Source organism: Lucilia sericata, unplaced genomic scaffold, assembly GCF_015586225.1.
Source record: "Lucilia sericata isolate MDLA Ls3-8-SP2 unplaced genomic scaffold, ASM1558622v1 Contig000552F_arrow, whole genome shotgun sequence".
NCBI lineage: Eukaryota > Metazoa > Arthropoda > Insecta > Diptera > Calliphoridae > Lucilia > Lucilia sericata.
The window spans coordinates 138,500-155,689 of NW_023994562.1; the positions used below are offsets into that span (position 1 = coordinate 138,500).

At 29.6% G+C, this 17,190-nt stretch overlaps 1 protein-coding gene across 1 annotated transcript in view; it reads left to right on the top strand.

Annotated features, from left to right (window-relative positions):
• Positions 1-17,190, top strand: part of LOC119606118 (tyrosine-protein phosphatase Lar-like) — a gene marked incomplete at its 3' end in the record, with an annotated part of 253,895 nt that overhangs the window by 98,051 nt on the left and 138,654 nt on the right. Inside the window, exons 2-4 of the mRNA XM_037959503.1 lie at positions 13,336-13,377; positions 14,387-14,518; positions 15,866-16,027. Of these exons, the coding sequence (XP_037815431.1) occupies positions 13,336-13,377; positions 14,387-14,518; positions 15,866-16,027 (336 nt within the window). The remainder of the gene's footprint in view (positions 1-13,335; positions 13,378-14,386; positions 14,519-15,865; positions 16,028-17,190) is intronic.

A 17,190-nucleotide genomic window follows, 5' to 3' on the forward strand; every position in this document is an offset into this window, starting at 1 on the left:
TAGTTCAGTTCTAGTTCAGTTCTAGTTCAGTTCTAGTTCAGTTCTAGTTCAGTTCTAGTTCAGTTCTAGTTCAGTTCTAGTTCAGTTTTAGTTCAGTTCTAGTTCAGTTCTAGATCAGTTCTAGTTCAGTTCTAGTTCTGTTCTAGTGCAGTTCTAGTTCAGTAGTTCAGTTCTAGTTCAGTTCTAGTTCAGTTCTAGTTCAGTTCTAGTTCAGTTCTAGTTCAGTTCTAGTTCAGTTCTAGTTCAGTTCTAGTTCAGTTCTAGTTCAGTTCTAGTTCAGTTCTAGTTCAGTTCTAGTTCAGTTCTAGTTCAGTTCTAGTTCAGTTCTAGTTCAGTTCTAGTTCAGTTCTAGTTCAGTTCTAGTTCAGTTTAGTTCTAGTTCAGTTCTAGTTCAGTTCTAGTTCAGTTCTAGTTCAGTTCTAGCTCAGTTCTAGCTCAGTTCTAGTTCAGTTCAGTTCTAGTTCAGTTCTAGTTCAGTTCTAGTTCAGTTCTAGTTCAGTTCTAGTTCAGTTCTAGTTCAGTTCTAGTTCAGTTCTAGTTCAGTTCTAGTTCAGTTCTATTTCAGTTCTAGTTCAGTTCTATTTCAGTTCTAGTTCAGTTCTAGTTCAGTTCTAGTTCAGTTCTAGTTCAGTTCTAGTTCAGTTCTAGTTCAGTTCTAGTTCAGTTCTAGTTCAGTTCTAGTTCAGTTCTAGTTCAGTTCTAGTTTCAGTTCTAGTTCAGTTCTAGTTCAGTTCTAGTTCAGTTCTAGTTCAGTTCTAGTTCAGTTCTAGTTCAGTTCTAGTTCAGTTCTAGTTCAGTTCTTGTTCAGTTCTAGTTCAGTTCTAGTTTAGTTCTTATTCAGTTTTATTTTATATTTGAACCGTTTCTCATTCTGGTATTACAGTGATTAACTAACATTTATATAGCATACTTTTAGTTGTTGTTTTTCCCTCCACAATTTATTTTGATATTTCAACTTGTTAAACTTAAATTATTCCGGAATAATATCGGCAAAAACTGGAATCTAAACCGCACAACAAGTATTTGTTAATGGCTTTCGTTGGTTAAGTTTTGCCAAAAAACTAAGAAAAACAAATTTCCCTAAAAATTTCTGTTTATGTATTTTAATCAGATTAAATAACTTAATGTTTTGTTGTCTTTTAGTCTGGGTCATAAAGTGCATTTTGTTTAACAAAATAAATATTTTACTTAACTTTATAAGTATTCTATTCCCCGCCCTAACCAACAACTCCTGCTGCAACTGCTTTAGTTTTATTGTAGAATAAATTTTTGTACCCAGAAAACAATAGATAAAACTAAAAAACAACTTTGAGGTCAAAAAGTTATCTATTTTGTGGTTAAAATTTTTTCTACACACTCTTTCAATTTCTGTGTGTATAATTTGCTTTAAAAGTTTATAATTTTATTTTTGTTAAAGTAAATTTGTTTTTTTTCTTGCCGCATTATATGCTAAACAAAATGTTTGGTTTTAATGTTAATAGAGTATTGCATAGTTTAGAGAGCAAAAAAAAAACAAATAAAATTATAAAGAAAATTACATAAAATCAAAATGTTTTTATAAATAATTTGTTTTTGATATGGTAAACTTAAAATGCATATTGGTTAGTCAATTAAGTTAAATTTGAATTAAATAAAATAAATCTGTAAACTAATCTCTAAAGAAATTAAATTATAATAAACTGAATTGAAAAGCATAATACTTAAATAAATAGTAATAATAAAAAGTTTGTGGTGAATAAGTGTCTAAAAGTATGCATTGGTTTTGCTAAATAAATAAAATCTAAAAGTATGCTAAACTAAATGTAAATAATATATTATTTGAACAAAAATAATTTAAAAGTCGGTAGAGGTTTCAAACTCTTACCCATACATCTTAAAATAGGACCTGTTTGATGAAATTACTTAAGAAAATTTGTTGTTACGCCAACGCACTTCACAATATATTAGATTGCAAAACTTTGCTCGTTTTATATTTCAAGAAAAAATTACTTTCCTTGTAAACACAAGGAAATAGGGGGAGCTTAAGAGGAAGAAGTATTAGGGAAATATATTGTCATTATATTTATGATATCATTCATGTCATATTTATAAATATATAAGTAAGTATGTAACCTGGAAAACATATGATAGACTTATTTGGGTTATAAATATTACTTGCTTGTCGCTGAAATGAAGCTTCCTTAAAAAATATCAGAATATTTATAAGTGGAAGTGAGAAATTACGAAAATGTGTTACAGAATCTAAAACCGAAAACAGCCTCAATAATTTTGAGATATAACAAAAAAAACATGAACTGTTAAAAAGCATAAAATTCGAAAGGTATTTTTGTGGCTTAAACTCAAAATACCTTGACAATGGTCAACATGTAGTAAATATTTACATGTTAAGTATGTATGTGTTTGCTATGGGGGCGTAGACCCTGTAGTTAATAAACCACTAGATAAAAACTGGAGCTGGAACTAGAACTGAAGCTAGAACTAGAACTACTAGAACTGAACTAGAACTGAACTAGAACTGAACTAGAACTGAACTAGAACTGAACTAGAATTAACTAGAACGACTAGAACTGAACTAGAACTGAACTAGAACGGAACTAGAACTGAACAGAACTGAACTGAACTGAATCTGAACTGAACTAGAACTGACTAGAACTGAACTAGAACTGAACTAAACTGAACAGAACTGAACTAGAACTGAACTAGAACTGAACTAGAACTGAACTAGAACTGAACTAGAAACTGAACTAGAACTGAACTAGAACTGAACTTGAACTGAACTAGAACTGAACTAGAACTGAACTAGAACTGAACTAGAACTGAACTAGAACTGAACTAGAACTGAACTAGAACTGAACTAGAACTGAACTAGAACTGAACTAGAACTGAACTAGAAACTGAACTAGAACTGAACTAGAACTGAACTAGGAACTGAACTAAACTGAACTAGAACTGAACTAGAACTGAACTAGAACTGAACTAGAACTGACTTGAACTGAACTACTGAACTAGAACTGAACTAGACCTGAATTCTAGAACTGAACTAGAACTAGAACTAGACTGAACCTATAACTGAACTAGGACACTTAACTAGGAACTGAACTTAGAATGACTAGAATGAACTAGAACTGAACCAGAACTGAACTAGAACTGATTACCTGACCTGAACTGAACTAGAACTGAACTAGAACTGAACTAGAACTGAACTAGAACTGAACTAGAACTGAACTAGAACTGAACTAGAACTGAACTAGAACTGAACTAGAACTGAACTAGAACTGAACTAGAACTGAACTAGAACTGAACTAGAACTGAACTAGAACTGAACTAGAACTGAACTAGAACTGAACTAGAACTGAACTAGAACTGAACTAGAACTGAACTAGAACTGAACTAGAACTGAACTAGAACTGAACTAGAACTGAACTAGAACTGAACTAGAACTGAACTAGAACTGAACTAGAACTGAACTAGAACTGAACTAGAACTGAACTAGAACTGAACTAGAACTGAACTAGAACTGAACTAGAACTGAACTAGAACTGAACTAGAACTGAACTAGAACTGAACTAGAACTGAACTAGAACTGAACTAGAACTGAACTAGAACTGAACTAGAACTGAACTAGAACTGAACTAGAACTGAACTAGAACTGAACTAGAACTGACTAGAACTGAACTAGAACTGAAACTAGAAACTGCACTAACTGAACTGCCACTAGAACTGAACTGAACATGAACTAGAACTGAACTAGAAAATGAACTAGAACTGAACTAGAACTGAACTAGAAACTGAACTAGAAACTGAACTAGAACTGAACTAGAACTGAACTAGAATGAACTAGAACTGAAAGAACTTGACACAGAACTGAACTAGAACTGAACTAGAAACTGAATAGAACTGAACTAGAACTGAACTAGAACGACTAGAACTGAACTAGTACTGAACTAGAACTGAACTAGAACTGAACTAGAACTGAACTAGAACTGAACTAGAACTGAACTAGAACTAAACTAAACTAAACTAGAACTGAAGTATTATGTGAACTGCCGGGTACATTTATGCCTGTTTGTTTTCAGGAACATATGTTCATTTACAAATTTATTTATAAATGTATATTTAATGTCAATAATTATATATGACAAACAATTCCAAAATAAGAAAAGAAGTTAAAAAAATACCTATCGTATATCTGCCAAGAAGACAAACATGACAACAGTTAGAACCAAAAAAAAAAAAAACTCATCAAATTTTCTTTAAGCATACTTTTAGGCATTAACAGTTTCCTGGCAAAGGAACAACTTAAGTATAAATATACAATACATCATGTGACACTTTGAACAGTGGGCCGATTGAATATGATATAAATATTTGTTCGGTTTAAAACTTGTCACTCTGTCCAAAATATCTACAACTGTTACTCAATTACTTATATGAGTTTGTGTATGTATCTTTTGTTGTGTAGGTATATAATATCCTTGTATATGTACTAATACAAGTGAAACAAATAATAAAAAAATTGTTATTTATGGTTACAAATATAATAAATACAGGAAAAATAATATGGCAAAACAAAAAAAAAAAAAACAAACAAACACATAATATATTAAATGTTATGATGTGTAATTTACGTGTTGTTGTCAAATATGATATGTGTTTGTTTCCATTTATTTTTTCAACTTTTTGTTTTTATACAAAATATTAGTAGTTATAGTAGTTAGACAACAACATCACTTAGCTATTATGCAGCTAAAACACATACTCATGCCAAGAAATTTTGTTGGAAATTATTATTAGGGGGGCTCAAAAAAGAAGACTAGTTCATTAGTTCAGTTTTAGTTCTGTTCTAATTCTGTTGTAGTTCTGTTTTAGTTCTGTTCTAGTTCTATTCTAGTACTGTTCTAGTTCTGTTCTAGTTCTGTTCTAGTTCTGTTCTAGTTCTGTTCTAGTTCTGTTCTAGTTCTGTTCTAGTTCTGTTCTAGTTCTGTTCTAGTTCTGTTCTAGTTCTGTTCTAGTTCTGTTCTAGTTCTGTTCTAGTTCTGTTCTAGTTCTGTTCTAGTTCTGTTCTAGTTCTGTTCTAGTTCTGTTCTAGTTCTGTTCTAGTTCTGTTCTAGTTCTGTTCTAGTTCTGTTCTAGTTCTGTTCTAGTTCTGTTCTAGTTCTGTTCTGTTCTAGTTCTGTTAGTTCTGTTCTGGTTCTGTTCTAGTTCTGTTCTAGTTCTGTTGTAGTTCTGTTCTAGTTCTGTTATAGTTCTGTTCTAGTTCTGTTCTAGTTCTGTTCTAGTTCTGTTCTAGTTCTGTTCTGGTTCTGTTCTGGTTCTGTTCTGGTTCTGTTCTAGTTCTGTTCTAGTTCTGTTCTAGTTCTGTTCTAGTTCGGTTCTAGTTCTGTTCTGGTTCTGTTCTAGTTGTGTTCTAGTTCTGTTTTAGTTCTGTTCTAGTTCTGTTCTAGTTCTGTTCTAGTTCTGTTCTAGTTCTGTTCTAGTTCTAGTTCTGTTCTAGTTCTGTTCTAGTTCTGTTCTTATTCTGTTCTTATTCAGTTCTAGTTCTGTTCTACTTCTATTATACTTCAGTTCTAGTTCTGTTCTAGCTCAATTTTGGTTTTTTATTCCAATTTTGTTACCAGTCTACTACCCAAATGTCCCTGTATTAGTATGCCTATCTGTCTAAATGTCTTCAATAAAACTAACATTTATGTATGAATGTGTGCAAATCAATGTCAAATAAAAAAGTAAAGAAAACTAAGTTTTTTTTTTTCGTTCTTGACTATTTTTATGATTATTGTCTTATTACTTGTTTTTTTGTTTGATATTTTTGGGAGCTGTGTCATTTACACTTGTAGTAGTAATGTGTAAAAATTAGAGTGTTTCTGCTGCTATTAAATATAATACATTGTATTAGTAAAACTTTTTTGTTTTTTGTAGAGTGGGGTTAAAATATTATGTTTTAGACATTGATTGCTTTGGTCATTACTATTTAGTACATTCTGATGAGTTTTCTTGTATTAAATGTATATTGTTTGTGACAAGGAAGTTATTGTGGCGATTTCTATCAAAATATTATTAATAAGTTTTAATAATGATGGGAAAAGTTTTCGAGCAAAAAGAAATTGTTACTATGTTAACATAATTTTCAAACAAAGTTAGTAAAAGAAAATATGGCATACTTCAAGGAGTTGTTAATGCCAAACAAAAAGTACTTGAATGTTATTTTTAATTTGACAAAAGTAAATAGTATTTGGAATTTATATTAAGAATTTCTTATTTAGAAACTTAGGATTATTATTATAGAATACTAGAAAATTTCAATTGTAACTTTAAATTTTAGCATACTTTTAGGATATTTCATGAAAAAGTTGCACTAGCAACTTTATGTAGAAGGTTAAGTACTTTGAACTATTTTATGGGAATAAATTACAGTTTTTGTTAAAATTTACCTTTTTGGCCAACATTTGCTTGATTTGAAAAAAAAGTAGAAAATTTTCACGAATTGTCATCATGCTTGTCAACGCTGTAAAACATCAGCACAAAAATATGCAACGAAAAAAATATGAAATGCAAATAAATTAAAACTATTTTTAGAAAATGAATTTTTCTACAACATACATTTCAACGTAATAAAATTGCAAAAAAAAAAAAAAAAAAAAAAAAAAAAAAACATTCTATATAAAACTCAAACTTTACATAATATACAAAACTAGATGTGAGTATCTACCCAAAGATAGAAAAAAAGTTCTAACAAAACTACCACATTTACATATTATCACTGTTGAAAATTTCATATTTTTATTTGATGGAGAGCAAAAATTTTTCGAAAAAAAAAAAACAAGAAAAACAAACCTAAAACGTTATGAAAAATATTCTACGCGCCGCTAAAAACTGCTATAATATTTTTACATATTTATTCCAATTTTTTCCATGAAATTTTTTGTAAAATGTAAATTTTTTTTGTGTGTGTGTGTGTGTGTGCCAGACAAAAAATCATTAGAAAACTAACGAATGTAATAGAATCAGTGATATTTTTCTTATGATGGCAAAAGAAAGAGGTTTCTTGGTATACTTTTTAACTTATATTTTATTTTTCATTACAATTCGCTTCATGATTTATGTAGCGAAAGCTGTAAAATGGAAGAAAAATTATATTAATAAGAAAAAGTAAATTTCATAAAATTTTTATGAAAAAAAGTAAAGAAAAACTACTTTGTAGTTGGAATATTTGCAGGAAATATTAAAGAACAGAAAAATTTAATAGAAACTACTTTGAAGTTCTAGTTAAAAGTAAGACAAGAAGAAATTTTTCATTTATATTTAAAAACACCTTTGCTTAATTTAAAATAATTTGCATTTTAGAAAGTTTAGCACAAAAAAAATAAAATAAATAGTTTACTTTAAACTTAGCATACTTTTGTGGGGTTTCCGCAAAAAGCATAAATTAAAAACTATTAAATTTTAAACTATTTAACGCTTATATTCAACCCAAAATATTTTTCAATAACCAGTATGTTCAACAACCTCTGCCTACTTTAAGGCTTTATCCTTTAACATTTAACATACGTTTTGCTTTATGCCTTTTGTGGTAAATTCTTTTCTCAAAAGAGCGTGTTTAACACATAAAAAGTATTGCCTACTTAACGGCTTAAAGATGCTGCTTTGTGAAGAGGTCAGTGGCTGGCAAGTTCAAAGGGTTTTAAGTGCCAAAGGTAAAAGTATGTATTCCTTTATAAGCATAACTACATAAACTATGTGGGGTTTTAAGGCAGGAGAAGAACGTAAAAAATGTGCTGCATACTTTTTAGTAGTTAATAAATTGTAATTTTCCTGAAAACTTTTAAGTTTCAAATAATTTTTTTTTTTTTGGTTGTTTTTGACGCACATGTAGATGTTTTTAGTTTTAGATCAAGTTCTAGTTCATTTCTAGTTCAGTTTGTTAGTTCTAGTTCAGTTCTAGTTTCAGATTCTAGTTCAGATCTAGTTCAGTTCTAGTTCAGTTTCTAGTTCAGTTTCTAGTTCAGTTCTAGTCAGTTTCTAGTTCAGTTCTAGTTCAGTTCTTAGTTCAGTCTAGTTCAGTTCTAGTTCAGTTAGTTCAGTTCTATTCAGTTCTAGTTCAGTTCTAGTTCAGTTCTAGTTCAGTTCTAGTTCAGTTCTAGTCAGTTCTAGTTCAGTTCTAGTTCAGTTCTAGTTCAGTTCTAGTTCAGTTCTAGTTCAGTTCTAGTTCAGTTCTAGTTCAGTTCTAGTTCAGTTCTAGTTCAGTTCTAGTTCAGTTCTAGTTCAGTTCTAGTTCAGTTCTAGTTCAGTTCTAGTTCAGTTCTAGTTCAGTTCTAGTTCAGTTCTAGTTCAGTTCTAGTTCAGTTCTAGTTCAGTTCTAGTTCAGTTCTAGTTCAGTTCTAGTTCAGTTCTAGTTCAGTTATAGTTCAGTTATAGTTTCAGTTATAGTTTAGTTATAGTTCAGTTATAGTTCAGTTCTAGTTCAGTTCTAGTTCACTTCTAGTTCAGTTCTAGTTCAGTTCTAGTTCGTTCTAGTTCAGTTCTAGTTCAGTTCTAGTTCAGTTCTAGTTCAGTTCTAGTTCAGTTCTAGTTCAGTTCTAGTTCAGTTCCAATTCAGTTCAGTTCTAATTCAGTTCAGTTCTAATTCAGTTCAGTTCTAGTCAGTTCTATTTCAGTTCTAGTTCAGTTCTAGTTCAGTTCTAGTTCATTTCTAGTTCAGTTCTAGTTCAGTTCTAGTTCAGTTCTAGTTCAGTTCTAGTTCAGTTCTAGTTCAGTTCTAGTTCAGTTCTAGTTCAGTTCTAGTTCAGTTCTAGTTCAGTTCTAGTTCAGTTCTAGTTCAGTTCTAGTTCAGTTCTAGTTCAGTTCTAGTTCAGTTCTAGTTTAGTTTTAGTTCAGTTCTAGTTCAGTTCTAGTTCAGTTCTAGTTCAGTTCTAGTTCAGTTCTAGTTCAGTTCTAGTTCAGTTCTAGTTCAGTTCTAGTTCAGTTCTAGTTCAGTTCTGGCTCAGTTCTAGTTCAGTTCTAGTTCAGTTCTGGCTCAGTTCTGGCTCAGTTCTAGCTCAGTTCTTGTTCAGTTTCCAAATCTTTCAAGTTCAGTTCTCTTTAAGTTTTACTTCTGTTCTAGTTCAGTTTCTAAATCTTTCTATGATTTAAACTTTCAAAAAAAAATCTACAAATTAAATATTTTAATTAATCATAAATAAATTGTTTTTTAATTAAGTTTTCTTTAAAGCACTTCTCACTTTAATTATTAATTATACTTTCATTTTATTCAAGTACATTTTATTTGCCTCAACATATGCTTAAGATTATTTATTAAAAATTACCCTATGGCTACAAAAAATTTCTTTAAAATTGTTCTTTTTTTGCTTAACATTTTTTAAACATATTTTTTTGCAATATTTCAAGACATATTTTAATATTTACAGAAAAAAATAATATTCCTTACTCTTGAACATAATACAATTTGCATAATTTTTACCATATATATTTTTTTTGTATTGCTACTAGTATTTGAGCTTAACATTCTTAAGACGTTTTTATGTATCGAAACTCAAAGCTCTTTAACAAGTATACATGTTTATGTACGCACCAAAAGCTACAATATTTGGGAGGTATATTAAGCTTAACTAAGGAAATGCAAGCAAAATAATGACAAACTGAAAAATTATTTAATTTTAGGTGTTAATAAAAACTAAAGCATAATTTTAGGCAATTTTTAGAAAACCTTTTCGATACTTTTAATTAAGAAAAAATAAGTATTTTTAAGCAAACTTTTGCTGTAGCTGGTTTAAATGTCGTTTTGTTGTTCCTTATAATGTTGGTCCTTGTTTTTTAACATCACGTCTATCGGTTAGTGTTTGTTTTTTTGTCTGCTTTTTTTGCATACATCTGGAGTTTATTTTTTTCTATAACTGTCAAGTATCAGTTTAAGTACCATATTTCTCAAATCAAATCATCGTCATCATCTTCTCTAACGTCTCGTTATAGTTCAGTGTTTTTTTTTTCGTCTTCTTTATTTCTTCAGCGCTTCTGTTTCTATTTGCCCCGTAGTAGATATTGTGTAAATACACATATTTTTGTATATTCTGAGACATTTCTGTTCTTTGTATTGAAATTATTTGTATTTTTATTCTTTTTTTTTTTGCCATCATAATAATCATATTGAAATCAAATATGAAAATTGATAGGTTTTCTTCTCTATTATATTGTAATAATGTTTGAAAAAAAAGATATGGTTTTGTGTAGGTATTTTGCAACAGGGGAAGTTGTAGATGAGGGAGTGTATTTTCAAAAATATAAAGATATTTTTCAAAGAATTTATATTAAATTTTAATATAAATTGATATTTAGTTAAAGCCACCTGTTTAAATGTACCTACTCTTAAATTTGATTTAACAAGCTCCTATATGTATGCTTTTATATTTTTACTTGTAATAATTTAATTAATAGTTGTGTATTTTAAAAGTTTCTATAACTTTATAGTATTTATGACTGCTATAAAGCTATAATTAAAAGTTTAAAATTATAAGAAAATGTTGCATATTTTCAGGAAATTTAAGTTTAGCGTTTAAAAGTATTTTATTATTTTGCCATATGAGTAGAATATCATAGCATTTCAATTAATTGCTTTGTAATTATGTGTGTTTTTTTAAATATTTTTTCCTTATCTTCTGATATGTCTGCTGTAATTACAAACATTTAATTAGTAATCATTTTAATAGTATTCTGAAAATAATTAATACTTTATCTACACATAAACAAAATCATAAAAAAGAAATGTTTAAAAATTACAGTTTTAATAGAATGTGTTTAATGACAAAAGTAATTTGACAGTAGAAAACTGACACTCTGATTGAAATATGTGTCATGTTTAGATGGTTATAGGAAAGCGGGTTTTAACTTAGCTCCCGAAATTATGCAATAAACTTCTTTAAAATAAACATAACCTTCATGAGAATGGTATACATAAGTGTGTGATACCATTTGTAATTTCCACAATATAATTTTCTCGATCCTATACTGCACGTGTTCTATATTCTAATATATAAAGGAATGAAAATATGTCCGTCCATCCGTTTATCTGTTGAAATCAATTTTCTGAAGACCCCATATATCTAAGGGATCCAAAACTTTAATAATTCTTTTGATAAGCTTTCGAGAAATATCGATATTTTAAATTAGTAAAATTGTTTCATAAATAAAGGAGATATGAGCAAAATTGCCAAACAATGCATGAAAATATTGTTTAAAATTTATCATTATATAGAAAAACACAATGAAAACAACAACAACAACATGCAGCTTAAGTGTTATATATTGTTGTTGTATCTAGTTTGTATACATAATTTTTAATTTTCTTCTCTGATTTATGCTTTAGGTTTAATTCCAGAAATGTGAACATTATTTTGATTTTTTTTTTCATTTTTTGTTAATAATATTATTTTTATAAAATGTATATTACTGCTCCGACACTTAAGTATTTTAAAAGTATACTTTTCTGGTTCATTTCTAGTTCAGTTCTAGTTCAGTTCTAGTTCAGTTCTAGTTCAGTTCTAGTTTAGTTCTAGTTTAGTTCTAGTTCAGTTCTAGTTCAGTTCTGTTCAGTTCTAGTCAGTTCAGTTCAGTTCTAGTTCAGTTCTAGTTCAGTTCTAGTTCAGTTCTAGTTCAGTTCTAGTTCAGTTCTAGTTCAGTTCTAGTTCAGTTCTAGTTCAGTTCTAGTTCAGTTCTAGTTCGTTCTAGTTCAGTTCTAGTTCAGTTCTAGTTCAGTTCTAGTTCAGTTCTAGTTCAGTTCTAGTTCAGTTCTAGTTCAGTTCTAGTTCAGTTCTAGTTCAGTTCTAGTTCAGTTCTAGTTCAGTTCTAGTTCAGTTCTAGTTCTCTAGTTCAGTTCTAGTCAGTTCTAGTTCAGTTCTAGTTCAGTTCTAGTTCAGTTCTAGTTCAGTTCTAGTTCAGTTCTAGTTCAGTTCTAGTTCAGTTCTAGTTCAGTTCTAGTTCAGTTCTAGTTCAGTTCTAGTTCAGTTCTAGTTCAGTTCTAGTTCAGTTCTAGTTCAGTTCTAGTTCAGTTCTAGTTCAGTTCTAGTTCAGTTCTAGTTCAGTTCTAGTTCAGTTCTAGTTCAGTTCTAGTTCAGTTCTAGTTCAGTTCTAGTTCAGTTCTAGTTCAGTTCTAGTCAGTTCTAGTCAGTTCTAGTTCAGTTCTAGTTCAGTTCTAGTTCAGTTCTAGTTCAGTTCTAGTTCAGTTCTAGTTCAGTTCTAGTTCAGTTCTAGTTCAGTTCTAGTTCAGTTCTAGTTCAGTTCTAGTTCAGTTCTAGTTCAGTTCTAGTTCAGTTCTAGTTCAGTTCTAGTTCAGTTCTAGTTCAGTTCTAGTTCAGTTCTAGTTCAGTTCTAGTTCAGTTCTAGTTCAGTTCTAGTTCAGTTCTAGTTCAGTTCTAGTTCAGTTCTAGTTCAGTTCTAGTTCAGTTCTAGTTCAGTTCTAGTTCAGTTCTAGTTCAGTTCTAGTTCAGTTCTAGTTCAGTTCTAGTTCAGTTCTAGTTCAGTTCTAGTTCAGTTCTAGTTCAGTTCTAGTTCAGTTCTAGTTCAGTTCTAGTTCAGTTCTAGTTCAGTTCTAGTTCAGTTCTAGTTCAGTTCTAGTTCAGTTCTAGTTCAGTTCTAGTTCAGTTCTAGTTCAGTTCTAGTTCAGTTCTAGTTCAGTTCTAGTTCTAGTTCAGTTCTAGTTCAGTTCTAGTTCAGTTCTAGTTCAGTTCTAGTTCAGTTGGACACAAGGACACACAGACTGACGGATGGACAGAGGGACATAACTGAATCGAAAGTGATTCTGAGCCGTTTGCTATACTTCAAGATGGGTGTATGACCAATATTTTGGATGCTACAAACATTAGCATAAACGCATAATACCCTACTCCACTATAGTGGTGTAGGGTATAAATAATGAAGTATACTTTAAGAATACTATTTGAAAAGAAAGTAAATATGACTTTTAACAAACAATTCTGATGAACATTTTTATTTTTATATTATACTTATAAGTGTTTGAAATAATGTTAGTTTAAAGTAGATATTTTAAGTTAATTTTTAAGTAATATTTCCTAACAAATCAAAAACTAAATAAAACATAAAATGGGGACATAATTGTGAAAAATTATAAACAAAATATAACAAAAACTCTACGTTTATAAAACAAAAACTCAAAATTAAAAAAAAATCTTAAAAAAACTAAAAACTACAAAAACAAAAAAAAATATTAAACATTTTTAACTAAAATAAATTTGACAATAATTTTAAAATAATATTAAAATAAATAAAAAAATTTTATGAAAAATAAAAAAATAAAACAAAAAAATTTAATTGTTCCTGAAATTGTTGCAGATGCAAATTTTTCGGATTTTCCATATATACAATATTTAACACGTAAGTTTTGAAGGATTAATAACTAAAATAACAAAATTAAAGAAATTTTATAATAATAAAATCAATAAAAGCGGGATTCGAACTCGAGACTGAAATCTTAAAATTACTTAATTATCAAAATTTAAAATTCAACTTTAGAAAAAGTTTTTTCCCCTATTCTTTCTAACTAACAATTCTTGGTACTTCTTAGCATTACCTCCTCTTTTACATGTTTTATACTTTAAGTAAACATTTAAAGATCTAAAAAAGTAAAATGAAACTCTTTTTAAACAAATTTTTCTTTACTTTACGTGACACTTGCATGATACATTCGTGCTGCACTTGGCAAATAAAGTAGAGAGAATAAGCTTACATATATATAGATACATATTCCCATATTTTTTTAACATGAATTTTAAATCGAATTCATAGCAAAAATGACAATAAATTTTATAAAGAACAAAAAAAAAAATACAAGTCAACATGCAGGGCTCATGTGTCATGTGGACGCTAGAGAACATGTAGTACAACTTATAGCACCCCTGCAAACCGAAAAAACAAAACAAGGAATATCTTTCCTTACATTACCTTAAAAATGTATTAAAAATCAATATTGCTGGGAAACACGGTAAAATAAAAATAAAACTGGGAATATGTAATTTTCAGAATTTGTCACGAATCAACAATTTATATCCAAACAATAGCCAATGCTGCAGCAATTTAGCAAAGTAAAAGCAAAAAAAAAAAGCAAAACACAACAGAATCGTGGCCAAGCACTGGCAAACCTTAAAACCAAAGTAATCCTATTGGTCGGTAATTTGCCAGTTATTTTTTATACAAATAAAAATCTTAACAATATAAAAAGCACTTTTTTCCAAAAAGGACACGTTTTTCTGCAGACACCATAAAAAATTTAAAAATGTCATTCTTTGTGATTAAAGCTTAAAGCTTTAAAAAAAAGCTAAGCTAAAAAAGCTAAGGAGATCTAAATTTACTAAATTCTTCTTTTTCTTTTATATCTTTAATTTAGATCCACCGGAGATCATCAAGAAGCCTCAGAATCAGGGCGTTCGTGTAGGAGGAGTGGCAACATTTTATTGTGCAGCTAGAGGAGATCCACCACCATCGATAGTTTGGCGTAAAAATGGCAAAAAAGTATCGGGTAAGTTTTTTACATAAAACTGGAAAAAAAGTGAACAGTTTTCTTAAGAATATATATGAAAGTGAAAAATTACTTAGTAAAACATAAGAGAACAGATAATTTTTTGAAGAAAATATAAGGGAACCAATCATTTCTGTGGAAAATGTAAGAGATCAAACGATTTTCTATAGAACGTAAAACAGAGCAGATAATTTTCAACAAAAATATACGAAAACGAACTGTTTTCATAGAATATATAAAAAGAAGAATGAATAATTGAAAATATAAGAGAATTAACAATTGTTATACTAAAGAGGCGAAAAGAGGAAAACTTTTTAAAAAAAAGAAAAATATAAGTGCGGAAAACAATTTGTTTATCAGAAAAAAATTAAAGCGTTAAAATTTTTATGAAAATATCGGAAAGAGAATATTTTATACGAAATATATAAGAGAGCGAACAATTTTCTATTGGACCTTAAGAGAGGCGTACAAGAGGCCGTAAGTGGCCTAGTTGTATTTCTGCGAGAGCACGAGTAAATCGAGTCAGCAGCGATCGAGCTATCAATGCTACGAGCTAAGCGAGCATCTAGCGATCTATCTAGAGCGATCGCTAGCTATCTATCGATCTATCGAGCGATCTATCTATCTATCTATCGATCATCTATCTAGCTATATCTATCTAGCGATCTATCGATCTCTATCTATCATCTCTCTATCTTCTACGATCTATCTATCTATCTATCATATCGATTAGCTATTCATCTATCGATCTACTCATCTATCTATCTATCTTTATCTATCTAGCTATATCATCTATCTATCTATCTATCTATCTATCTATCTATCTTGTCTATCGTCTATGTTATTACTTCATATCTATCAATCTACTATCTATCTTCTATCTATCGATATATCTATCTTCTAATCTATCTATCTATTTTAAAGAGAGAAATGTTGTTTCTAATCAGATTAAAATTAGCGAGAAATTGTCTATTAATAGATTTGAGAGAGTAAGAGGATTTCTATAACATATTTAAGAAAGTAATAAGCTTTCTATAGCGTATTTAAGAGAGAGGAAGAGACATTTTTTATAAAATTAAGTTTAGTTTCTTTAGAAAATTACACTTTATTTAAAAAACAAAAACTTGCTTAAATGTTCTTTTACAAAATTGTGTCTTTTCTTATTATATTTAATCAAGATTATTGTCCACTTTATTAAATAATTCAATATTTATTTACTGTTAAATGAATTTCTTTTTTTGCTCATAAAAGATTTGCACGAATACACATACATATGTATGTGTAAGTCTGCATGTCTCTATATAAAATTTCTAATAAATTTTTTTTCTACCATTTTTACTCCCTTAGGTACCCAATCACGTTATACGGTGCTGGAACAACCCGGCGGTGTTTCAATATTACGCATTGAGCCTGTACGTGCTGGACGTGATGATGCTCCCTATGAGTGCGTAGCAGAGAATGGTGTAGGCGATGCTGTATCAGCAGATGCTACACTAACAGTATATGAAGGTAAGTGTTGGAATATAAACTTTCCAACTAAATAAAATATAAGTAGAAAAGTATAGTGTATAACAAGCAAATACTGACAGACTGACCCATCATGTGAGTGTCATAATCGAGGGCCATATGACCATCACCACCACCCTTTTTTTGTTGTTGCTGTCTTCCTGTATGAACAACTTTATATTTAATTAAATTTTATCAAAATATTTACTCAACTCTTAGCATTAGCAACATGCCCACCACCCGCTACAATGTTAGCAGCAGGAGCAAAAAATATATGTATATATTTAATAATAAAAACTAATCCTTGATAAACTACTGTTAAAGCAACAAAATACTACTCTTAACCAAAAACACTGCAAAAAAAAAGAGCTGAAATATTGTATTTTTTTAAACTTTTTTATTAAAAGCTTTTCAAGTATGGCAACAGCAACAACAACAAAATCTATTGGAAAAAAAGTTGTACATTTAACTTTTTATATAAACATTTATCCTGGTAAAAGGATAAAAACTCTTGCTGTAGTATAAATTCATATAATTTTTCTAGTATGGCTTAGTATTTCACTTTACTAGTTGAGTGTATACATGTGCGCGTGTGTGTGTGTATTGGTATCCATGAGTGCTTGTTAAATGTTGTTGTGGTAACATTTGATTTTGCTTTATTGATCTCTTTAACTCTTGAAACTCTTGCTGAAAATTATTTACAAACAAAAAAAGATATATATGAAAAAATAACTTCTAAACTTTACTAAACATACTATATAGTCACATACATTTATTGAAATAGCAAGGCAATGTTTAAGAGCAGGACAAAGTTTTGACCCAAAAGCCTAATCAACTAACAAAGTTTATTTTTTTTTAAGAAAAAAATCTATAAAAAGTAAGGGTGTTTAAACAGTGACTTTTATAGGGACAAAATCCCTTAGTAAGGGGTATATATAGTAAAGACAAAATCTGCTAATATGCAGCAGTATGTCATGCTGATAGTAAACGAAAAGTCGCTTGTTATATAAGTAATGAATTAGAACAATGTAATGAAAATGTGCTGTAAAGTAAGGGGCAATATAAGCTTACCTGCTACCTTTGTCATGTTGATAGCAAACAAAAGGGAAATTTTCTACTAGAACTTAGCAGAACCTACTTTTCAATCACTACTACCTACCATCTGC